At 42.2% G+C, this 26,131-nt stretch overlaps 1 protein-coding gene across 12 annotated transcripts in view; it reads left to right on the forward strand.

Moving 5' to 3' along the window:
• Positions 1–26,131, forward strand: part of BLTP1 (bridge-like lipid transfer protein family member 1) — a 201,468-nt gene that overhangs the window by 73,132 nt on the left and 102,205 nt on the right. For all 12 annotated transcript variants that reach the window (XM_053253722.1, XM_053253721.1, XM_053253726.1 and 9 more), the window contains exons 27-40: positions 2,572–2,822; positions 3,381–3,639; positions 4,277–5,120; positions 7,138–7,208; positions 8,946–9,119; positions 10,628–10,748; positions 12,512–12,655; positions 13,069–13,196; positions 13,713–13,915; positions 15,172–15,369; positions 15,462–15,673; positions 15,954–16,105; positions 18,258–18,408; positions 20,935–21,087. In XM_053253722.1, coding sequence (XP_053109697.1) covers positions 2,572–2,822; positions 3,381–3,639; positions 4,277–5,120; positions 7,138–7,208; positions 8,946–9,119; positions 10,628–10,748; positions 12,512–12,655; positions 13,069–13,196; positions 13,713–13,915; positions 15,172–15,369; positions 15,462–15,673; positions 15,954–16,105; positions 18,258–18,408; positions 20,935–21,087 — 3,061 coding nt within the window. The remainder of the gene's footprint in view (positions 1–2,571; positions 2,823–3,380; positions 3,640–4,276; positions 5,121–7,137; positions 7,209–8,945; positions 9,120–10,627; positions 10,749–12,511; positions 12,656–13,068; positions 13,197–13,712; positions 13,916–15,171; positions 15,370–15,461; positions 15,674–15,953; positions 16,106–18,257; positions 18,409–20,934; positions 21,088–26,131) is intronic.

Raw genomic sequence — 26,131 nt, forward strand, 5'->3', positions numbered from 1 at the left:
CCACAGAAGTCAAAGAGATACTTGCTGCTCCGATAGTACCACTACTCTTATTAGCAAGTCTCCTAGGATTGATGTTGGCAATGTTGGAAGCCATTCCATGGGCAAGATTATAGGGATGTGCATGGAACAGACTCCCTTTGGGCTGATGGTGGGGTGGGGGTGGCTTTAAGGACGGGGTAGGGTTCACTCCCCGCCCCCATGCGTCCCTCTCTGGTGCTCTGTGTATAATTAGTCCAGCTGGCTGGCAGCATACCTCCATGCTGCCCTGTTGTTTCCCAGACTAGAAGTGCTCTGCACACACACACGCATCGCTGGCGGGTGCACATCACACACATGCATGATGTGCATGCCCACCCACCTTGTGCTCACGGCACCTCTAGTCAGTGAAACAATGGGGCGGTAAGGAGGTACACTGATGCCCCACCTGACTATACACAGAGAGCCAGAGAGGGAAGCATGGGGGGGTCTGTGTGCACCCTCCCCCATTCTTAAAGTCTCCCCACCTCTGCATTCAAGCCAGTTCGAACGTGGGGGTTCTGAACCTGTTTGGCATTCTGAGCATAGAATACCGAACAAATTCGTGCACATCCCACAAGATTCCATCTCAGAGAGCTCCGGTGGTTGATCCTTCCATATCAAAATGCCATAGCCAACAAGAGGTGTTTGCTACTTCCACTGCCAGCCCAGGTACGTCACTCTTATCGCCTCACAATCTGTTGAGAGGAGAAGAATTTCTGGACCCATCGAAAATAAAAGTAACGACAGACACCAGCACTAGGGGCTGGGAGGTGCATTGCCTTCAACACTTGGCGCAAGGGAAGTGGACAGTAAGCGAGCAAAGACACAGTATAACCTGGCTAGAGCTCAGAGCTATCTGCTTCTCCCTGAGCGCCTTTCATCAGGAACTGCAGGGTTGTAATGTACTGATCAGGACTGACAACGTGACAGTGAAGGCCCACGTAAACAGACAAGGAGGTACTCCATGCGGAAGCGGTACTTTTAATGAGCTGGGTGGAACAACACCACCTTGCATCCTTATTGGCACGTCATGTGAAAAGGGATCTGAATCAACTAGCCGATTGGCTCAGCTGAGAGGACCTGATGCCAGGCGAATAGGCCTTAAGCCGGTGGGTCTTTCGTCAAGTATCTCAGTGGTGGGAGAAACCAGTGTTGGACCTGTTTGCTACATGGCGAAATGCCCAACTTCCAAGGTTTCCATGCAAACAAGCAGAGGATGCAGACGCCCTATCAGTAAATTGGTCCAAGGGAGTGCTATATTCATTTCCATCAACTCCGTTGTTGGCAAGGGTACTGAGGCGTGTCTGGATGCTGCAAGCAGAAGTGATATTGGTGGCCCTGTTCTGGCTGAGGAGACCATGGTTTGTGGAGGACTACCCTTGGTACTACCAAGGGTTGTACCTTGAGGAGGAGGAAGAGTAAGTAAGTAATAGTAAGGTTAGTACCCTTCAACTACCCTGAGGACTACCCTTGGCCACAGCAGATCCATGGTTTCTCCCAGTCACATCAGACCTACTTCTACAGGGGCCGGTACAACATCCATACCCGAGCTGGTTATGGCTTGCCACTTGGAAACTGAGTGGAGATGGTTGAAACACCATGGTTACTCAAACAAGGTGTCTGAGACCATACTTGCATCCCAAAGGTCTTCCACAAATCGGGTGTACCAGTGTTCATGGAGAGCTTTTTTAAGGTGGTCAGCACACCACAAAGTTCCCCAAGGGGAAACCTCTATTCAACAACTCCTGCAATTTTTACAAGAGGGCCTTGATATGGGGCTGAGGCCTAATACGTTGGGGGAAAGCAGCATCCCTGGTGAGCCTCATCTCGGGCGTTTTGGCAAAGACAATAAATTCACACCCTCATTTGAAAAGGTTCCACAGGGGAGCTACGCTTCTGTCACCGCTGACAGTGGACCGTTTTCCTTCTTGGAACTTGGGAACTGTGTTGAAAGTCCTACAGTTCCCACATTTTGAACCACTGAAATCCATTCCAATAAGACGCTTATCGTTTAAACTGGCATTTCTAATGGTAGTTACCTCAGTGAGACTTATTTCAGAACTACAAGCATTGTTGGTACATAAATCATATTGCATATTCACAAGAGACTCTGTTCATCTTATACCTGAGTAGTAATAAGAAATAGTATATAGATGGAAATATCTACTTATTTGTGGTGGTTTAGAATTACATTTCCAAAATGAACTTTAAGCCTTCATGGCTTTTATTTATGCTTATCTGTGTGGCATAATTATGTATTTAGCAAAACATAGTGCATGTGTCATTCTCTATATGCTATGTTAATTTTGAAGCACTTCCAGGTGTGAAGCTAGGAAACAAATAAAACTTTGTTTTCTGGATTCCCTATCCATGTTTGAAAATCCAACCCAGCTTTCTTCATCTGTGGAGATTCAGATATCTGTGTCTGGCTTCAGTACCATTGAAGATAGTGGGATATCTTGCAGCAGTTTGTGTGCAAGTTTGATGTCGATGAAAGGTATTTGGAATTGGATTGTTTCATTGAGTTAAATATGTTACCTTTTTTCTTTTTAGGTTATGGTTTTTATGGCCAGATGATAACATGAAGAATAAGAGAAGCAAGAACAAATGTGGCTGTCTTGGTGGTTGTAGGTTTTTTGGTGGCACAGTGTCAGGATTAGATTTCTTCAAGCTGGAAGAATTGACACCCTCGAGTAGCTCTGCTTTTTCAAGTACAAGTGCAGAATCAGATATGTTTTATGGACAATCTTTATTGCAGCCTGGAGAATGGATTATTACTAAAGAACTTCCAAAAATTATAGATGGTAAGAGAGTGAGAGAATACATATTCATAACCAAATACAGGCTATTTTGAAGTCCCTTTTGTTAGGAAATGATTTACTGTTGAACACTGGCTAAATAGTGATTTATGTTGACCAGAATATCATACAAAGGCACAAAACTGTCAATGAAACACTGATTGTATCTAAGTCTCATTGAAATTAACAGTACTTAAAACAGACCAGTCATGACTGTCCTGTCTTATTTATTTCAGTGACTGATTGACTTAAGAAACAAATCAATATTGCTATTCTACACACACAAGGAAATAAGTGTGCACAGTATTTTAGGGAATGGTAAAGCAATGCACAACTGTAAAATATTAGTAATTTAACTATCTAGACTGGCTGTCTGGCTGATTCATTGCATTGTTTGTTACCATTTTTAACGGGTGTGTTTGTGTGTGTGTTTGCAAGAACTGTGTATGGAACAAAATATTGAATGCTCTCTTTAAAAATGCTCTGTATTGAAGAGGAATTTAAAATGCTACTGCCCTTGATATATACTATTTTGTACAAAGCATCTCCCTTCGTTTTTCTTAGGTAAGGCAAATGGTGTTAAAAGGAAAGAATGGGAGTGCCGCTCTGTAACAATAGAACTGGAAAGAAAATCCCAGCACCTGAATTTACAAGTACCATTGCGATCTCACAGTTCCTCCTCCTCATCAGAGGAGAATAGTAGTTCTAGTGCTGCACTCCCCTTGCTTGCAGGTGAGAGGGAAAGCCCTTCTTCTGCAGCGGAAGACCACTTGGGCCAGAAGGAGTTCTTGGCAGGTGCAAAAAGAGAGGATGGCCATGGAAGGTAAGTGTGCTGATGCTCAATCTTCAATTTGCTCCAAAGCAGACCTTCAGATATAGAATGCAGAAACCTTTGACAGTACTAGTATTTTCTATATTTGCAGCTTGTTTTCTGTATCGAGGAAAGCATCAGTATAGCTAGAGTGTATATATGATACAGGGGCTGCAACCTAGTATACTACTGTTATGTGCTGAAGGCCCATTGGAATTTTTTATATTTTGGCATGTTTCTATACTAATGTAATGCCTTTCCTAAGCATTGGGCCAAGCAGGTACAGCTGTTTACAGATTGTAGCTTTTGTGTTTTCAGGCTATATTTCAAAGCAGTCACACTCAAATTGAATATTAATTAAATATTGTTTTAACAGTTTTAACATAGTTTTAAAATGCTGTTTTAAAATTTAAATTGTCATAATGTTTTAACTTTTACTGTATCATTTATTTTGTTTTAACTAATGTGTTAAGTTTTTCTGTTTCTTTTGCTTTGTTGTAAACCACCCAGAGACATGAGTTTTGGGTGGTATAAAAATATGTTAAAATAAATAAATGATTTCTCTCATAGTTCATTACAATCTTGCATGATTTTGGTCTTTGGAATCTGTGCCTCTTTATGGACAAAAGTGTTCTCTCTTTTTTCTTAGTACTGCAGCAGAAGGTTCAGGAAGCAGTCCTGTATCTCCCAATCCCCAAGAGAGACCTGTTGGGCAGTCTCCCCTGAGATCTCCTTTGAAAAGGCAAGCATCAGTATGTTCTACTCGACTTGGGAGCACCAAAAGTCTTACTGCAGCCTTCTATGGAGACAAGCAGCCTGTTCCAGCTGGTGTTCAGTTCAGCAGTGATGTTTCCCGCAGTGATGAAAATGTCTTGGATTCTCCAAAACAAAGGAGAAGCTTTGGTTCTTTTCCATATACCCCTTCTGCAGACTCAAACTCTTTTCACCAGTATCGCTCCATGGACTCCAGCATGTCAATGGCTGATAGTGAAGCCTATTTTTCAGCAGCTGAGGATTTTGAACCTATAAGTAGCGACGAAGGCCCAGGAACCTATCCTGGGAGGAAAAAGAAGAAAAAACAAGCCAAGCAAATTGATTATGGGAGAGGTTCTATCTATCACAGTGTAGAAGGACCCTTAACAACTACAGTACATGGAGAAGCTAGTCAAGATCCAAAGAGTTTACCAATGAAAACGCATCCTTCCCAAGCTTCATTTGTTTCTGCATTGGGAGGAGATGATGAACTTGTAGAGCATTTATATATGATAGAAACTGAGAAGGCTGCAGAGAATGAACAACTCACTTCTCATCAGCCTGTAATGAATTGCTACCAAAGCTACCTTACCCAGTACCAGGTAGTTAACTGGTCGGTAAAGCACCCAACGAACAAAAGGACTTCTAAATCTTCCTTACATCGACCGCTAGATCTTGATACTCCAACAAGTGAGGAAAGCTCATCATATTTTGAACAAATTTCTGTCCCAAGCTTTAAGGTAAAAAGTTGTGAACTGACCCTGAAATCATTTTTGGGGAAAGCAGAGGTGGTTAAGTTACACAAAATGTGTGGGTTTTCAGTGGCTCCTTGCTAAGAAGTTTTGTTTTTTAAAATTTGGGATCAGGAGTGTGAGGCTGAGGTTGGAGGGAACAGGTAGCTTAAAACAAAATGCTGCTAAGCAAGTTATATGGAGCTCAGTTTGGGAATGGGGCTGTAGCTCAGCCAATGAGCATCTGTTTTGGATGCAGAAGGTCCCAGGTGTTGTTCCTGGCATCTCCAGATAGGGCTGTGAGAGACTCCTGCCTGAAACCTCAGAGAGCCACTATCAGTGAGTGCTAGATGGACTATTGGTCTGACTCAGTTTAAGGTAACTTCCTATGTTCCTATGAGAGCCACTATAAAGTTGTGAGGTAAAGATATATTTTGGAGGGTAGTTTTTTAAACATTTTGTATCTAGCTCTTTTTACAATTTATGCTCAGTGGATGTACAATCTGCATACAATGTACAGTACATACATACAGATTTGTATGCCTATACAGCTGGGTGTCATTATTCACAGGGGTTCCGTTCTACCCTACAACTGCTGATGAGTCATTGAGTAAATGGAAATTGGGAGTGGGGTTAGGTTCCTGGAGGGCAAAAAAAGTTGGAGAAAGGCAGGAATAGGAGCAAAAACAATAATGTACCATGGTCTCCAGCTGTCCAGCAATGCGCCCCCCCCCCACTCCCCAATTTGGCCAAGTTTCCATGAAAAAATCACAGAATCTGTAAAAGTGATTTGCATGAGATCTTAACCCTTTGTAGTACAGTATACCGAGGTGGGGGTCTCCATTTCCCTGATATGCAAACCATGGATATGGCTGATGCGCAACTGTGGATATAGGGACCATATGTGATCTGTACAGTTATTCACATGTTATGTTGAATGGATGTACAGCAGGACATTTCCTATCTGTACTATGCATCTGAGGGAACTATACCCAGGGTTGCTTTTAAAATAAACACAGATGCAGTCATTTACTCAAAAATGTGTACACATTTTGTACACAAAATGAATAGGGCTTCTGTAATCAACGTATGCTAGTTGCTGCAAGCTAAGAAATACCATGCCATAATTACAGAGATCAGCTACCAGTGAAGTTACCTTCCTTTCACTTAACTATGTAAAATCTACTGCAATTTAGAAAGTGGGAATAACTTCTCAAATTGAAGTCTTCATTAAACATTGTTAGATAATTAATGTTTTAGTAATCTCAGTGATAGAGCAGCTGCTTTGCATGCAGAAGGTCCCAGGTTCAATTCCTGGTATCTCCAGGTAGGGCTGGGAAAAGACTGCTGCTTGAGAGCTACTGCCAGTCAGTACGGACAATACTGAGCTGGAAGGACCAATGGTCTGACTTGGTACAAGGCAGCTTCCTAGAGTCATATGTTTATCACACCAAATCGTTTACTTTATTCCAGCACAACCATAGCATATAGTCTGTTTGAATCCGTATAACAAACATTGAAATAGTTTTGTAGATCATCCTAACTGTTCATGAGGCTGCTTTTATGAATGAGTTCTCTGTGTGGATTTATATGTCAAGATTCAGTAGGGAATTCAGTGTCTGTTTAAAGCTGTGTTTTTGTGTTGTGTCATTGCAAGGGTTCCATGGTACACCTAACCTTTATGATTTTGGACTTCTGTGATGTAGTATTCCCTCTAACAGGGATTCCCAGATGTTGTTGACTACAGCTCCCATAATCCCCAAGCAAAGCCATTGTAGCTGGGGATCCTGGGAGTTGTAGTCAACATGCTATATTAACATCCTATAAACATCCTATATTAACACATCCATAAAGTCAGGGGTTTGGTTCATGGAGGTAAGAGGGAAATAAATACAAATAGGATCTGTCCTTTTAACATAGATGGATCTGTGGAGCTGTTCACACATTTTTTATGGTATAGAAGTCTGATTAAAAGCATTTGAATAAGAATGACGCTTTGTGTGGGGTTTTTGCATGTTTCTTCCAGATTGTGAAACAGGGTCTCACAGCTAACGCATTATTGGACCGAGGTATGCAGCTTACAGGATCAACTTCTAAGTGAGTAACTAATTAAAATATATGTGAGTCATGGTACAAGTAAGATCTGCTATACATGCAATCCCAATGCTGTGTTAATTGCTTCCGTGTGGTGGTCATCTGGTGTTCATCTTCTGTGTTCCATCCATCTGATGATTCAAAGAGACTAATGTAAACAGGGGTGGCCCTTCCATTAGGCAGGCTGATGTGGCTGCCTCAGGTATGGGCATGAGAAGACGTGCAGGGAACAGCTGGCGTTCTCCCCTCAGCAGTGTTCTCTCTAATTTTTTTTTCATCTGTGTGTGGGATGAGTTTTGTTCTGGGTGGCAGTATCAAGGCAGTGTGCACGCACATGCATTCAGAGTGGAGCCTTCCTGATTCAACCTGAGTGGGATCTAAAATTTTCTGAGTGGACATCAAAAAACTTGTGAGCACATGCCTTAGAGGGAACACTGCCCCCCCCAGCTATAACGGGCCACCCCATGGACCTCCCTGCCACTTGCAGCCACTGCTCTTCCACTGGGGCATGCTGTTCACTTTCCCTTCCTAAGCCTGCTAGGTTGTGCCTCTTCTTTCCCCTGTCCCGCGCCGCACCCCCCCCCCGACATTAGCTTGGAAAGCTGCTGCCACCACTGCCTGGCTTGGTTTCATATTCAGACTGCTCATGTGTACTACTGTTGCCACAGCAATGCTGAGCAGCTGGGCTACCCACCCACAGATCAGAGTGTGTGTGTGTGTGTGTGTGTGTGTGTGTGTGTGTGTGTGTGTGTGTTGAGGGTGGGGGTGGAAGGTATTGTATTCTGCTCAGGCAGCAGAATGTCTTGGACTGCCCTTGCATGTAAATAGTGTGGCTATGTGTGCAGTGCTGAACGTGTGGGTCTTTCCCATCCAAATGCCATCTTTCTGCCCAGCAGAATGCCAGTCTTGTTTCACTCAGTTGTCTGCTTGTCCCAACCCACTCAAGTGGCTCCCAAGCTGCTGGGAGTGTGTGTGAGAAGGGGTCTAATATGGAAGACACTCATCCGAGAAGTGGCCTGTATTGAGACTGGTGCAATTACCTTGAGCTCTGCAAAATCAAAAATATTGTTTACCATCAGGTTAATTTCTTAAAAGAGAGAGAAACCTTTTTAAAAGGCATGCTTGACTTCTTTATGTTTTCTAGCATAGTATTTTGCCCTAGGAATGCATAATGATTTTGAGGTAATTGTGTTATTCTTTATAGTTTACCTCATTAGTCACAGTGGGATGAGCCTGCTGGGAAAGACGGAAGAGGACAAAAGAGTACACAGTCCTGTTACTGTGCTAGGCTTCTCTGATTTATATTATAGTAAAAGGATTTGCTGTCTGGTAAAGACAGTTCTGTCTTCAGTGTTCTAAATGGACAGGATAAGGTATATCTTTATCTGTTCAGAAATGTCTGTTATGGAAAGAATGCCATCTGAGGCTAGTTTAGGCTGGTAAGTAAGAACCCAACAAATGTAAGATCTAATGCTGCATTCTATAGGCTGAGGGATTCTTATCTGTGTGATTACATTTACCTTGTGGAAACTTCTGCCACTCTTCAAATTAGATCGCGTATTAAGTTCTTTTACCTTCTTCACTTAGCGTTGTGAGATAGTTGTATCTTGAAGAGATGTTTATCCACTTAGTCAGGTAAACTTTCCAATAAATTCCACAGTGCTATGTAGCAGCAGAAAATAAATGTATCATTTCCTCTTTAAAGATGAGCAACTTGGTTTCCCATTGTGTTTTGTTTAGTACACCATATACTCCCTTGGAAAAGAAAATAGTTGATAATACCGATGATGAAACAATAACAGAAGAATGGACGCTAGATCACCCAGTTTCTCAGACCAGAACAACAGCTATTGTGGAAATAAAAGGAACTGTGGATGTAGTTTTGTCACCTCTTGTAGCAGAAGCTTTAGACAGGTATTCTATATTTATGGGAGGTGGTGGTGGGGAGGTCATGGTTTGAACTCATAGCAAGCAGCTGAGAAGGTTGTGTCCATGGACTATTGTCCTGTTGCAACAGCAAAAGTCATGGTATGCTTGCTGATCAAAACAACAAGGACAAAACAACAAGGAGCCCCTGGTGGCGCAGTGGTAAAACTGCCACCCTGTAACCAGAAGGTTACACGTTCGATCCTGACCAGGGGCTCAAGGTTGACTCAGCCTTCCATCCTTCCGAGGTCGGTAAAATGAGTACCCAGAATGTTGGGGGCAATATGCTAAAATCATTGTAAACCGCTTAGAGAGCTCTGGCTATAGAGCGGTATATAAATGTAAGTGCTATTGCTATTGCTATTGCTATCTCATGTTTTTAGAATCTCAGGAAGATGTAACTGTCCAATGCAACACCTTACATAAGTCTAATGTAGGTGAAGAGCAATATTGCCAGGAGTAGAAGCAGGAAATGATTCACTGCATTTTCCTCTCCATGGCAGCAGGACTACAGACCTCTCTCTCTCATAATATTTTGAGCAGAAAATCATTGTTAAAAACATTAATAACAAATGCCAAGACCTGTAGCCTAAAGAGCCCCATTAGAGCATAAGGAACACAACGTACTGATGCTATGCCACACACGCCCTACAGTGCACTGAGTCGAAGGGTTTCTATCAGGGCCATGCCATACCCAGGGCTGGCCTTAGGAGTGGGTATGGTGAAGTGAGTGGTCGCCTAGGGTGCCTACCTGAAGGGGGTGCCAAGCTAAGCTTGGAAGCTTGCTGTTTGTTGAGTGCACTGTCTTCAGAGAAGCTGCAGAGGGTCTGTGAGACTTCAGTAGGACCCCAGAACTGGAGCAGGAGAGCACTGGCCAAGTAGCAAATTATTGAGAGGTAGCTCTGGGTCCTTTTCAAGGGGCATTGTGGGAAAGCCTGGGAACTGTAGGGTCTGTTACACTACTAGGTTTTGCAAACCTGCACAGACAACACAACCTAGCAACTTTGATAATCTACCGGGGGTGCACCAAAGGTTTTCCTCACCCAGAGCTCTATTTATCCTTTTCTGGCCCTGACCATACCTCATGGTCCTATGTACTTAAGAAGCATAAAAATAAAGAGACAGAGAAAAGGGATTGGGTATGAAATCTGTTGAACCAAAAGTTTGTCTGTTTACCACAAACTTGGCTAGCATAACTCTTTGCAGAGGGTGTTGGAAAGGTTTCCTCTGTGGTGTTAAAACACCACACTTTTGCAAGTTGTTTACAGGGAGATCCTCAGTTGCTAAAATCAAGGATCTAGGTTCAATAATTCTATTTTGGAAAAAGCTTCAGACCCAACTTACACCTCATACTTCTTTCATTTTATGAAATCCACATTTTAAGAAGGTAAGTAGACCAAAAGTAACCTACTCTGAACACTAAAATTAGGCTTGTACATTTTTATATTTACTCAATCTTTAAAAATTAAACTGCATTGAACTCATTTTCTCTACAGGTATATTGAAGCAATGGTTCACTGTGCTAGCACATGCCACCCAGCAGCCATTGTGGATAATCTACATTGCAAGGTCCTCAGAGAAGCTGCACAGAACAGAAAAACAACATTCTCGGAAAACGTATGTGTATTATTTAGCGGGAATTCTCATCGGACCCAAAAAGCATGTCCACATGTGCTTACCTGGTGTGCCCCAGGCCTCTCTACAAATTGCAATAGGGATATATCCAGTTCCCAGATGATCTGGGAAGACTGGAGTGCCTAGCTTTAAGTGATTGTGGTGGAGGGTACACAATCATTCTAGTCTGTCCTCCACACATTTTTTTAAAAGGTGATAGGTATGTGTCAGAGGTGCAGCTAGTTTTGGAGCCTGGGCCTAGTGGGTTACTGTGGGGCCCCTTGCAAAATAAGCATCCTTTCCCCTGCTCCTTCCCCCCAGTCCCATGGTTTCACACAGCTGCTCATTGGTGTGGGAAGGCAGGAACTATGTCCCTTGCTCCACAGTTCAAACACACACACACACACACACACACACACACACACACACACACGTATCACAAACCAGTTTGGACATATAGTGCATTTGTAAGAAAAAAGTTAAAACCTCAACACTTTCCCCTTGCTTCCCAGTTCTCACTCATACCTTCTAGACTGCAAACCCACTTGAGCATTGTGCATTTATTTTAAAAAATACTGTTTGTTCAGATGTTAACAGTTAGCTCCACTTTCACTAGCTGTGAAGTACTCTATGGATAGAGATAACTTTTTCTGGCAGCTTTACTGCAATAGGGGAAAATTGATTTAAAATTGATGGATTGACCAATCCACTTCAAATTAAATATATAGGGCCACTCAGCCCTGCATCTTTGCTCAATATCAAAGCCCGATGCCAAGCCATTCTTGGAGATCTAAAGGGTGGGGCAAAAACAGGGTGCTTTACCCCTTTTTATGAAGGCAAGGGGCAGATTCCTCCACATGGGGGTGGAATGATGGGGGGTGGAGAGGCTTCAGTTTCAGAAGCTCTTGCAATTTTTTCTGCCACAAAACAAGCCAGTCGTAGGATTTTTAAAAAGTTTATTATTATTATTAAAAGTCAACAGATTGTCCAATCCACTGTAAATTATTTATACAGAGCCCTCCCACCCTGGGCACTATGGGCTCTATGGCAAGCCATTCCATGAATATACAAATGGGGGGAGGAGGAAATAACCACAAAAAGGAAATCACAAACCTCCTAGGTCTGAGGAGGAGGCAGGCACAGGGAGCACACTGGTGGGCAGTACGTGGTGGCAAGGCAGAGCACAGCACTCTGGTGGGCAGTCAGCGCTGGCCACTCTGCCTCTATCCTCTCCGCTGCCTGCATGCAGCCTGCCAGCCCATGCTGGGAAGCTTCAAGGAAGCCTCTGGAAACCCTGGCCACCAGCTAAAAAGCTTATAGTTGGGTGGGTGGGAGGTGAAGTAGGCAGCCTGCCCAGCTCCCGGAGCTTCCCAGTAGCTGATGGCCAGCCTGATGTTGCCAGTGCACCGAGCACAGAAGAGGCTTTGCAGAGCCTGTGCCGGCTGTGGAGCATGGAGGCAGGTGCTCAGAGGCCCTCCAGGGAAGAGTGGCTGACGAGGCCACGGACCTGGGCCCCAAGGTCTGGGCCTAACGGTGCCTCTGGTATCTGTTCTAGCACTGGCAAGAGGGACTGCATGTTGCAATGCAATTATTTTTACTTCAGGACCTGCCCTAAGAATCATCTTGCTGAGCCCTGTGAATTAATGTTCATAACTTCATTTCTGCTGTCGGAAGCAAGGAAGTAAAATTAACGAAGTGCTGGGAATGCGGGAGGGAGGTTAGTATAAAGGCTTTAACGTCAATCCCTTCCTTCTCCCCTCCAATAGCTATCCTCCAAGCAGGACGTTAGAGGAACAAAAATAGAAACCCCTGCTACAGGAACAACACAAGTAAAAGCACAAACAAATCTTTCTCTCAAGCAAGATAATGTGACCATTAAAGGCCTTCAGGCCAACGTTACACTACCCAAGGTAATAATTTTGGTGAATGGTCTTGCAGGATGAAGGATTCATGTACAAAGTTTTTAATCTGTATTTTAAAAGTTTATGTATTGCTTGTGATAAATGATAGTTTATCACAATTAATCAGGATCTTTCATTCTGTTGGTTTTGACTTCAATCAAGATTCAGTGACTATGCAAATTATATGAAATTAACATCCATCAAGGTCAAGTCAGATTATTTTATGTCTTCAGAATGAAAGCAAATATAAGAATCTGCATTGTCTAAAAAAATGATAGTGTAGTAGTGTTTGGGCGAAATGACATTCTGTTTATTTTAAGTTTTTTTCAGTTCTACAGGGTGGAATGGAAATCTTGTTTTTATGTAACTTCTTAAAGAACATTGCAAAAGTTTTCATTATTCTTTGGAATCACTTTTTGTAGGTAAATTTATGTTTACTGCAAGCATCAGTGGAAGAATCATCGGGCACAGCCACAGGCAAAAATATAACTCACGTTTCCTTAGTTGCTTTGTGTTTTGATAGGATTGCTACTCAAGTTCGCATGAACAGGTAAGAAAGAACCTTTTGTTAATTGATAGTGCTTGCATCTAGTTGAATAGCAGAGCTTAAAATGTTCTCACAAAGCCATTTCTTGCTTGTTTGTGAATCAGAAATTAAAGTTCAAGCTGACATGGGAAAATAAAATAAAAAAGTTAAAATAATTCCAGATTGCCACAAATACGATTCAGCACAGACTTCTGGGGAAACATTAATGACATATAAAAGCATTGCCACGTTTCCAGCCACTGCAAGACATGACATGATTTTATGCTTGGTGATAGGGACAGATGCATGAAACTATTTCTTGTAACCTTTTTGTCAATTATTGATGTGTATGTTTTGGTAAAAATTGTGTTAATGTCACCTGATGAGTTATGGTGGAAATAAACGTTTAAAAGTGGTCATTTGCTATTGATATGTGGTTAGTACATGCTGTATACATATGTTTATCTTGGAGTTTGCTGATGGAACTAGCAAGATTAGTATCTGAGATATTCTGTTTTTTATTTTATTTTATTTTAAAAGGGGTGTAGTTGAAGAAAATCCAAACAGTGCAGAAACTAGGAGAAGTTCTGTAACTTTTGACAAATATATGCATTCCAATAAAATGCAGCCTCAGTCCTCTGGCTCTTTGCGATCAAATGCTGGCGTAGAGAAAGGAAAAGAAATTGCAGCTAAGCTTAATGTTCACCGGATTCATGGGCAGCTCAGAGGCCTTGATACAACAGGTAAGTTTTCTTGTAATCCCAGTTTGAACATAAGATCTGAAGCCTTATTAGGACTGGATTGTCTGAATGCTGAGCACTCTGCAAAGGGGGACCTCTCCTGCATCTTAACTTGCTTAGGATTTCTTTCTTAGGTAATGGGGCTATAGCTCAATGGTAAGGCATCTGCTTAGCATGTAGAAGGTACCAGGTTCAATGCCAGACATCTCTAGGTAGGGCTGAGAAAAATTCCTGCCTGAAGCCCTGGAGATCTGCTGCCAGCCAGAGTAGGCAGTAATGAGCTAGCTGGACCAATGGTTGACTCAGTAAATGGCAGCTTCTTACGTTTCCATGTAGTGTGAAAGTGTTCATCTTACTCTTTGTACAAGGCTTCTTCGCAATTCCCAACTGCCCAGGGCATACAGGAAGCTTGCCCAAGTTCCCCCTTTTCTCTAATTTGGGTCCAAAATGGAACTATTTACAGTTATCTCTCACCAACAGCGAGATTTCCATTCCTGGAAACGCTTGTGGTTGGAGAATTTGCTGTAGATGAGCCATTGGTTTCAATGGCAAACGGGTTTAGGGGAATTGCGGTCGTGAAGTTACCGAAAACAAGATAAAAAATTGAAAGAATTGCCCCTGACCCCCAGAAATGACCCCAGACAGACACACAGACAGACACACACACACATACACACACACACACACACACACACAGACACACACACACACACACACACACACATATATATATATATATATATATATATATATATATATATATATAAATGAAAATAAAAATATATATAAATAAATTGCCAAACTACGGATACTCTGGCTGCAGTTAGTGAGGGTGGTCACAATTTCCCAGTCGTGGATACTCAAATCCACAATTGGGAAAACTGTGATGGGTGTGGGATGATTGTGCTCAGAAGGTCTTTGGGTTGAGATGGATGGGATGAGGTTGAGATAGATGGGATGTAGAGAGGTTATGTCAGAATTTGCCTGAGAGCATGAATGTTGTCAGGTGAAGAAGAAGAGATTGCAAATATAGGTTACACAAAAATTTTCAAAAATCAAACCCAGATAATGGGACTGATGGCACTTGCCTGTAACTTGATATGCAGTTGCCATCAACAACTTGAAATACTGGCTGCTTGCTTCCAGTGTTTCCTGCTCAGATCTCCTGCCTGCAGCAGATCATCTGCTGTTGGTAGGAAATCTTATGGACATAACTTCTTTTTAATAGCTGTCTAGTAAAATGCTCTCTTTTCCTGCAGATATCGGGACCTGTGCAATAACTGCTATTCCTTTCGAAAAATCAAAAGTTCTTTTCACTTTGGAAGAGTTGGATGACTTCTCTTTTGTAGATGAAACTGACCATCAAGCAGTTCCAGATGTAACTCGGATAGGTCCCAGCCAAGAGAAATGGGGCTGGATAATGTTTGAATGTGGGATTGAAAATCTGACAATAAAAGGTAAAGCAACAGTATGTTCAGCTGTTCCTTTTGTGTGCAAACACATTAAACTGAGCAAGCCAACATTTCCCTTTGCCTTTTTATGCTAACAGGAGGTAGACAATCTGGTGCTGTCTTAAATGGCACGTTTGGAAACTTGGGTAAATCTACAGCTGCAGATAGAGGTGGACTGCTTACATCCAACAATTCTTCAGATTCTCCAACTGGCAGTGGTTACAATACTGATGTCTCTGAGGAAAATCTCCCCTGTGATCAAATAAGTGCTACTTCAGATATTCATCCAAATTCTGTTTCAGATGAGCAGGTAAGAAATGTTTTGTAATGTTCTCTGGGTCAGCTTTTTAGGTTCTGTTTTTGGCAGCAACATAACAGGGTTTTTTTAATTTGCTAAATGAAGCATCTTTTACTGTCATTGCTCACGCTCTGATACATCCCACTGGGAAAATATGTAATTCGTAAGCACTCTCACTTTTTAATAAAAAGTCTAGTGCCTTTTTATTTTCTGCGAGACTGTGTGGGTGTGTACTCGTGCATCTAGAAAAACTGAGTTACCTTGCAGCTTTCTCCCTTTTCTCTTTTTCTAGGATGAAGGAGTTGAATCAGATGATCTGAAAAAAGACCACCCTTTAAGGCCTCCGCCACCTGATTCTTGTAGCATGAAGCTGACAATCAAAGAAATTTGGTTCAGTTTTGCTGCTCCTACAAATGTGCGGTCTCCTGCCCATGTATTTTCAAGGTACAGAGGAATCCATTCCAGAGTTTTCTAGTAGAGGGCTCTATGCTACGGTCTAGTAGAGGGCTCTATGCTACGGAGTTAGAATTCCTGCCGTATATATTGTACACAAAGTAGGAGCACTGTATACCTAAATTGGTTGAAATGTTGGGATAGGCTTCAGTTGTGAATTTTGCTTTTAGTTGGTCATCAAACCTTATTTGGGATGTGGACCTGGTATTTCTGTTCAAACATACTTTATATAACTGAAAAGGCAGCGTTTTGTAGTTTGCCTTGCTAAAAAGAGAGCAACACTGATTTAAGGAAATCTGAAATTAAAAGAATTGATGGCTAAATGAACTAATTAACAGCATATGCACAACTTTCTTGAATGTTCTATACACTTTTAATTGTGTAAATTTCTCTGTGGTAACATTTCTCTGTGCAGTCACAAAGGTTTTTTGGCCACTCTGTGTGGTCAACAAACCATTGCAGTTCTGTAACTTTCGAAAAGCTGAGGCTTCTTAGTACTGAACAGTAAATGTGCCACTTTTAGGAGGCCTATCCTAAATAAATTGCAACGTAAATTCTTATTATTTTAACCAGAACATTTTCTGTTTTTCAACATATTATATGTTACAACATAACCCAAACTGAAATGGGCTACAAAATTTCAAAAGAATTAGAATTAGTTGATATAATGGCAACGCAATATGCATGATGGATCTGCTACAATACTTCTCTCCAGACCTTTTAAAAAATTATGTAAATTAAAACATAGAAAGAGGGAATTGCAACAAAGAACAGACGTTTTGACATATATACGTCAGCTTCAGTGCTCTGTATCCCACTGTTTAAAATCCACACTTATAAACCAAGATTTTCTCCCAATCTAATTAAACACCTGGGTAATACATACCAAAGGGCGACATCTCCTTCCCCATTTGTTATGTATTACCCAGGTGTTTAATTAGATTGGGAGAAAATCTTGGATATAAGTCTTGGATATATAATCTTGGATATATAATCCCCTGCTAACTGGGCAAAGAGGCACCTTTTACCGTGGTGATTCTCTTTATTTAGCAGGGGGAGAGTAACTGGCCCTATCCACCCCCAGCACAGGACCTCCAGTGACTGTTGCTGGTGTCTATCTTGTGTTTCTTTTTAGAATGTGAGCCCTTTGGGGACAGGGATCCATCTTATTTATTTATTATTTCTCTGTGTAAACCGCCCTGAGCCATTTTTGGAAGGGTGGTATAGAAATTGAATTAATAATAATAATAAGTGTGGATTTTAAACAGTGGGATATAGAGCACTGAAGCTGACGTATATACGTTGAAACGTCTGTTCTTTGTTGCAATTCCCTCTTTCTATGTTTTAATTTATGCAATAAAAAAGGTCTGGAGAGAAGAAAAGAATTAGATATTAAATGACAGAAACAGAGCCGTTCATTTTATGCAACCATTTTTTGTATACCTATTACACATCTCTAGTTTTGCTGGTATAGATCCTGCTTTGGATTCTGTTCAAAATTAAAGGGATATTGTAAAGGTGTTGCCTTCCATTGTTTGGAAATCCATTGTCTATTAATAAAACTCTAAGAGGGGTTAAAGTCCCCCATTTCAATTAGTTATCTATCATCAAGTGTTGACACAGTCGAAATATTTTGCTTGAGTTGTGCTCCTTAGTTTTTTATGAAGACTTTTTTCTGGGGGGAAATCATACCAGAATCATTCTTCTGAAACCTATTCATATCCACTGTGTATATTGACTGCATTATTCTGGGCTGATGCTTTGTCAGTCTAAAATGCCAACATAGTACAATGCCTTACACAATGGTAGGTGGTTATAATTACAGATTTGTACTCATTAATTAGCCCAGTGCATAATTGTCTGCATCCTGTATTATTCATTAGTATTGTTTTCTTTCCTTTCCTTTTGTACTACACAGAAATTTTTGTTGTAAAAATGTTGGGATTTCAACTTGCTTAACTGGCATTTGAATGTGTTCCAGACATAGATAAATGAAAGATGAGTTTCAAAACTGCTAGGAGTTGGTGCTTGTATAAATGTGTCAGATGGATCATTCTGTCTTTATCTAGTGTACATTCTCATAAATAGTGCTTCCCCTCAAGGGGACAAGTGTTACTTTCATAACTGATTTTTCTTTCAACAGTCAGCTGAACCTTTTGAGCACTGCAACTCCTGCTGTTGGTGCTTGGCTTGTTCCTATTGATCAAGTGAAGTCGTCCTTAAACAAACTAGAAACAGAAGGAACTCTGCGAGTTTGTGCTGTCATGGGCTGTATAATGACAGAAGCCTTAGAGGTGGGTAGATTGCTGGAAAATAGACAAACAAAATGTATCCCATATGTTGATTTTAAAGGTGGCTCAATGCACAAAATAGTATTGAAAGTCTTCATAGATTTGTTGCTGTAAAGATTGCCAGCACACCATAGTTCATAGTTTACCTCAGGGATTCCCAACCTGTAGCACTTCAGAGGTTGCTGAACTACAACTCCCATCATCCCTGGCCACAACAACTTGTAGCTGGGGATGATGGGATTTGTAGTTCAGCAACATCTGGAGTAGCACAGGTTGAGAAACCCTGTTTTACCTAATCTGTTGCTTCAGAATAGATGAGAAAGCCTCATGCTTGCCATCTTGAACTCCCTTGGAGGACGTATAGGACACAAATGTTGAATATTATGATCCTTTCCACCTTGGAAATATACACAGATATCTAGGGACTTTCTCAAGTAAGTGCCTCCAGACTAACTAGTTCATCCTTTATAGGATTACATAAGCTCTGTATTTCAAGCAAACTACTGAGTGATTATCATTGAAGGCAATTAATCTATTAATGAATCAGTATACTTAAAAATACCAAAATGACCCTGGAGCGCTAAGGCATGCACATATCCATCCGAATAAACAACATTCACTACCAAATGAGTTATAAAAATATCAAACTGAATTCTGGCTTCTAAATACAAAATGGCAGGATATTATTAAGCCAATCTGTTATGTCATATTGTGTAATATTAAAAAAACTGTCAGAAAAGCAGTTAAAAATATTTGGAAAATGTTACAGAACTCAACTCCTTCATACAAAAATATCCATGTTGTAGGAATCATCAGTAAATACAATTAGATGCATGAGTGAATTATTTCAGAGATTTAGAGATTGTGGTGGTTCACTTTGATATGCTCTGTGCATTCTCCACTTGCTCTCAAACTAATGCTTGCTCCAAAGTTTGCTCACTGCAAAATGCTCTGAAGTTCAAAACATGATGGGAGGCCAATTCATTCAAATGTGTTTTGAATGTCCCAAAACATTTGAGTGATGCAAATAATGATTTGAAACAGTAGACTATCTCAAACGGGTGTATGAATTACAAAAAGAATAGTTTAGCTTGCTGAAATTCCGTGGACCAGGTCTTGCGATCCGTGAGACCCGGTTTGGGGCGGTGAGCGGGAAGGGAACCCTGGACGGCCGGATTGGCCGCCCATATGATTGCCGGCTCCGAGACAGAGCCGGCAGGGGCTGGGGAGCTCGGGGGCCACGTGGCCCCCGGAAGCCCCAGTATGCCCTGCGCAAGTGCACAGGGCATACTGGGGAGACCCCCGGAGCTGGGAGGCGGCTTCTTGCCTCTCCTCCGGGGGTCTACTCGTGAGTAGGCACAGTGCGAAGCCGCGCTGCAGCTACTCATGATTCAAAAAAACAGGTCTCGCAGCCTAGCCCGATGGTTCTGACGATCGGGAAAAATCGGGCTAGGCTTTCCTAGCCCGATTTCCCCCGATTGTGGGAATAGCCCCAGTGTGTTGCTAAGCCTCTTACTCAGTGTCATTGTGCTTGTTTATCTGTTGGTTCCTTTGTGTGTGTAACTTTTTGCTGAATTTAATTATCTGTGTGGGTTATCTCCCACTTACTCTGCAGGTAGGACTTACGATAATTAGGCAAAGTTTTAAGAGTCTGTCCTAGTTTGAGATCCCTCTTAATTTTCTGTCCTTCCCACTCAAGGCCTCTCTTGGAGCACCACTAACCTTCTCTGGCCACTTTTAGGCAGAAACAAACATGGAAGAGTGTCTTGTCTGTCTGTTTCTGTCTCTGTCTTAGCCAGGAAGAGTGGGGAGGAAACTAGCTAGCCCAATCCCCCCCCCCCCCAAACAAAAGGAATTTTTCCCCAGGAGCCATGTCTTCAAATGCTAATGAAAAGCAAATACATTTTTAAATCAGGCAGGAAGAAGAGTGTTAAAGCTGCTTTCTTTAAAGTTTCCTCCAGGAGACAGTGGCTGACATCATCCAAAGCAAGGAATTGCATGTGGAACCAGCACTGGTGCAAGAGGATGGCTTATTTCCACTAAAGTGTGGATTGCGCAAGAGTACTATGGCGCTCTTGAACAAAAATTCCCATTGAAAGAAACGCGGTGTGCTGCAGTTGCGCAGCGGCAGGCATGCGTGCAGTAGTACAACACTAATCTGGAACACCAGCTCCAGACTTCATGCTGCTAGTTAGCACAACAGTTTTGTGCTAGCGTAATCTCCTTCTGCAAGCCATGCATTGCTCTGGATGTCGGCCACTGATTTATTCGAAAGTGTAGTGATGGAGCAGCAAAGAGATAGAGACACCAACTCGGTTGCAAAGAAAGGAATAGAAAGAATAATGAACTGTACCAGGCAAAGAAATCCAGTGTCAATGTAATATGTTGCTGGGGTCTCCCCCCCCCCACCGTGGTCAAAGAAGTCAGAAATGGAGACTGTACAAGCTTGCTATTACTTTTGTGAAGAAAAAATATAGCCATGTTTTGAATAAATTAATTTAATGAATCTAACCATTTTTACATGTTTAGAACAAGAGCGTACACTTTCCTTTGAGAAGCAAGTACAACAGGCTTACTAAATTAGCCCGTTACCTACAAGAAAATCCTTCATGCTTGCTGTGTAATATACTGCACCACTATCTTCATCAGGCAAATTATTCCATCATTGAAGATGCAACTATGGTGAGTTACTATTTATGTTCCTATCAGAGTACACATTCCATCCCCCCACTTTGTGTATTTTGTTGAAGTACGTGCTCTATCTAGAATCGTTATGGGTAACATTACGAGGACTGAAAGGAAATGTTGTTACTAGGGACCTGCTATTGCCCTCCGGAACAAAGTGGAGTGACCTGGAGTTGGAGAAACAAACAAGAGAAGCATCAAAGAGAGACAAGGGAGTAATAATGGGTGACTTTAACTACCCACACATAGTCTGGGTAAATTCACATTCAGGTAATGATAGAGAGGCCAGATTTCTAGACATGTTAAATGACTGTGCCTTAGAACAGTTAGTCACACAACTGACCAGAGATATGGCAACTTTGGATTTAATCCTGAGTGGTGCCCAGGACCTGGTGCGAGACATCAGAGTTGTAGTGGCCATAGTGTGATACAGTTCAGCATATATGCAAGTGGAGAATTGTAAAGGAAGTCCAACAAAGATGCATTGGACTTCAGAAAAGGAAACTTCTCAAAAATGAGGGGACAGGTAAGAAGGAAGTTGAAAGTGAAAGTCAGGAGGGTCAGATCACTCCAGAAAGCCTGGAACCACAGTACTAGAAGCACAAATGGAATTTATACCATTAATATAAATTGGAGGAAAGGTACCACCAAGTTCAGGAGGACGCCCGCATGGCTAACAAGTAGAGTCAGGGAAGCTATAAAAGGGAAGAAGACTTGCTTCAGAAAATGGAAGTCCTGCCCAAATGAAGAGAACAAGAAGGAACATAAACTCTAGCAAAAGAAATGCAAGGAGACAATAAGGGATGCAAAGAGAAGAGTTTGAGGAGCATATAGCTAGAAGTGTCAAGGGGAATAACAAAAACTTCTTTAAATATATCAGAAGTAGAAAACCTGCCAGGGAGGTGGTTGGACCCGATGATGATGATTTATTTGATTTCTATACCGCCCTTCCAAAAATGGCTCAGGGCGGTTTACACAGAGAAATAATAAATAAATAAGATGGATCCCTGTCCTCAGAGGGCTCACAGTCTAAAAAGAAACATCAGATAGACACCAGCAACAGTCTCTGGAGGTACTCTCTGGGGGTGGATAGAGCCATTTGCTCTCTGCTAAATAAAGAGAATCACCACATTAAAAGATATGGGTGTGAAAGGGATTATTAATGAGGATAAGGAGATTGCAGAGAAGCTGATTGAGTTCTTTGCAGCTGCCTTCACGGCAAAGGATACTGCCCATACCTGTATATCCTCTCCGGAATTGAGGTTTTCAGGTTTAGTGGCTGAGGGACTGGACTAATTTGAGGTGACAAGGGAAGATGTTCTACAGTGTCTTGAAAAACTAAAACTGGACAAATCAGCAGGGCCAGATGGCATCCACCTAAGAGTTCTGAAGGAGCTCAAATGTGAAATTGCCGATGTCCTAACAAAAATATATAACTTGTCCCTACAATCAGGCTCTGTACCAGAGCTGTACCAATGTGACTCTGATTTTCAAAAAGGGATCCAGGGGGGATCTGGGAAATTACAGGCCAGTCAGCTTAACTTCGGTGCTGGGTAAATTGATAGAAAGCATACTTAAGGACAAAATTGTTAAGCATATAGAAGAAAAAGCCTTGTTGAAGGAGAACCTGCATGGCTCCTGCAAGAGAAAGTCTTGCCTCACCAACCTTTTGGAGTTCTTTGAGGGTGTCAGCAGGCATGTGGATAAAGATGATCTGGTTGTCATAGTATACTTGGACTTCCCAAAAGCTTTTGATGAAGTTCCCCACCAAAGGCTCTTGAGTAAACTTAGCAGTCATGGAATAAGGGGGCAAGTTCATGTGTGGATAGGTAACTGGTTGAAGGACAGGAAATGGAGAGTAGGAATAAGTGGACAGTTTTCACAATGGAGGGAGGTAGGAAGTGGGGTCTTTCAGTGATCGGTACTTGGACCAGTGCTCTTTAACTTGTTCATAAACTATTTAGAAGTTGGGGTGGCCAGCAAAGTGGCCAAATTTGCAGATGACACTAAACTATTTAGGGTAGTGAAATCCACAATGGATTGTTAGGAGCTGAAAAAGATTTATCCAGACTGGGGGACTGGATGACCAAATGGCAAATGCGGTTCAATGTAAGCAAGTGTAAAGTGACGCACATTGGGGCAAAAAACATCAACTTCCCATATACTGATGGGATCTGAGCTGTTGGTGACTGAGCAGGAGGCAGATCTTGGGGTTGTAGTGGACAGCTTATTGAAAGTGTCGACTCAGTGCACGGCAGCTGTGAAAAAGGCTAATACCATGCTATAAATCATTAGGAAGGGGATTGAAAATAAAAATGCTAATATTATAATGACCTTATACAAATCTATGGTGTGGCCACATCTGGAGTACTGTGTACAGCTTTGGTCACTGTATCTTAAGAAGGATATTGTAAAACTGGAAAAGGTGCAGAAGAGGGCAACCAAAATGATCATGGGCCTGGAGCACCTTCCTTATGAGGTTAGGCTACAGCATCTGGGGATGTTTACCTTGGAAAAGAGTCGACTATGGGGAGACATGATCAAGGTGTATAAGATTATGCATGGATTGGAGAGGGTGGGCAGAAATAAAATTTTCTTTCTCTCTCACTAGAACCAGGGGTCAACCCATGAAACTGAAGGTTGGGAAATTTAGGACCGACAAGCGGGAGTACTTTTTCACACAGTGAACAATTAATCTATGGAATTCTTTGCCATGGGATGTGGTGATGGCCACCAGCTTGGATGGCTTTAAAAAAGGCTTAGACAGATTCATGGTGGACAGGTCTATCAATGGCTACTAGTCTGATGGCTGTGGGCCTTCTCCAGCCTCAGAGGCATGATGCCTCTCAATACCAGTTACAGGAGAGCAACAGCAGGAGTGAGGGCATGCACATAGCTCTTGCCTGTGGACTCCCCAGAGGCATCTGGTGGGCCACTGTGTGAAACAGGACGCTGGACTAGATGGGCCTTGTGCCTGATCCAGCAGGGCTGTTCTTATGTTCTTACCGTGACTATTTCAGCTGTAGACCTTTTGTGACATGCAGTATCAGTCTTGTAAACTGAGTTATTACAGAGCATAGATATATTCTTGTAAAAGAGGAAAAGAGATTTCTCAATACAAAAGTTAATCATGTTATCAGTATAAATAAAAGTAACCTTTATGAGTGGTTGATATTTTCTCATAGTGAGCTTCCCACAATAGAGCAGTATTTTGTTATAGGAGTCTCATGTTTGTTCTGAAACAGTTTTATAGCACCTCCGAGTCTGTAGCTCTAAGATCTGGATTGTGATCTGTTGCATTCATAAGGAATGGGTTCTGTGCCTGCGCAGGGACCTCTTAGGTAGATTGACTAGCTCCTTGTGATGCTCACTCTCTCACATGCTCAGTGCTTCCGTTGTAATTTGCAGTTGGGGGCACCATTTTCTCAGTTTCTGTTTGACCACCAATGCATCCACACCTCGTTGCTGGCTCCTCGGTTCATCTAGATTCATTTGAGAGAAAGATGAGAGATTATATATTTATTCTGTCAGCAAGGAGTGCCTAGCAGGGACTCTGGCAGCAGGGATTGCCTAGCCACCAGGATCAAAGGAAAATTACAAAAAAAATTTCGCCATACTCCTGCTACTGCATTGCCAGATGACTATGCTGAATATCAACTGCGGAAAGCACAGTGGATTTTGCAGCGTCCTCTGTTGTTTGTCCCAGAAAAGCAGGCACTGCATCTTCCTGCTATTAGTACTGCTACTACTGGGTCGATTGCCTGCCAGACACAAGCTGTTGCACCTGATTACTTGAAACAATCTTCGTAGCCTCCTGCACTGCATCTGAGTATTCCTGCTCCCAGGCCACAGGAGAGTCCAGAGGGTCCTCATTCATTCATTCATTCATTCATTCATTTCTATACTGCCCTTCCAAAAAGGCTCAAGGCATTTACACAGAGAAATAATAAATAAATAAGATGGATCCCTTTCCCCAAAGGGCTCACAATCTAAAAAGAAACATAAGATTGACACCAGCAACAGTCACTGGAGGTACTGTGCTGGCGGTGGGTAGGGCCAGTTACTTTCCCTCTGCTAAATAAAGAGAATCACCATGTTAAAAGGTGCCTCTTTGCCAAATAAGCAGGGGTTAATTTTGCCACCCCAACAATCTCCTATTCAATTTACAGTGCTGAAGAAGAAGAAAAAGAAAATGGCGCCTCAAGTACCACTTTCATTGGAGGCTGGAGGTGATGGTTATTCGTCTGATTCCACCAGCACTGATTTGGATGGGACTAGCCATCCCTCAGATACAGATCCACCCTTGGATGTGCCTCCAAAGACTTCAATCTCTCCTTCAGAGGAGTTAAAGGCATATCATTCCCAGATTAAAGAGATGGCGGAGGCTTTGGGCCTAGACATTAAACAACCAGAGACTGATTTAAAGGACCCTGTTTACAACACGACGGCTGCCAAAACATCCCATCCTGTTGCACTCCCAATGCTTCCTGTGATAACTAAAGTGGTGCAGTCTGTTTGGGAAGTGCTGCAAAGCTCCGTGCCCACATCTAAACACCCAGAAGGCTTATACAGAGTTCAGGAAGAAGACAACACATACCTTTTGAGCCATCCAGTGCCAAACTCCTTGGTAATTGATTGTGCATCCATGTCAAAATCTGGCCGCTGTCACACTGTGCCTTCTGATAATGAAGGAAGGAAAATGGATGTTATGAGTTCCTATGTTTCCAGCCCGAAAACATAACCGAGCCTCCTCCATGTTTCACAGTAGGTATGGTGTTCTTTTGGTAGAGGAGAGCTGGTCTTGTGGTAGCAAGCATGACTTGTCCCCATAGCTAAGCAGGGTCTGCCCTGGTTGCATCTGAATGGGAGACTTGATGTGTGAGCACTGCAAGATATTCCCTTCAGGGGATGAAGCCACTCTGGGAAGAGCAGAAGGTTTCAAGTTCCTTCCCTGGCTTCTCCAAGATAGGGCTGAGAGAGATTCCTGCCTGCAACCTTGGAGAAGCCGCTGCCAGTCTGTGAAGACAATACTGAGCTAGAT

Source organism: Hemicordylus capensis, chromosome 5 (assembly GCF_027244095.1).
Source record: "Hemicordylus capensis ecotype Gifberg chromosome 5, rHemCap1.1.pri, whole genome shotgun sequence".
Lineage (NCBI taxonomy): Eukaryota > Metazoa > Chordata > Lepidosauria > Squamata > Cordylidae > Hemicordylus > Hemicordylus capensis.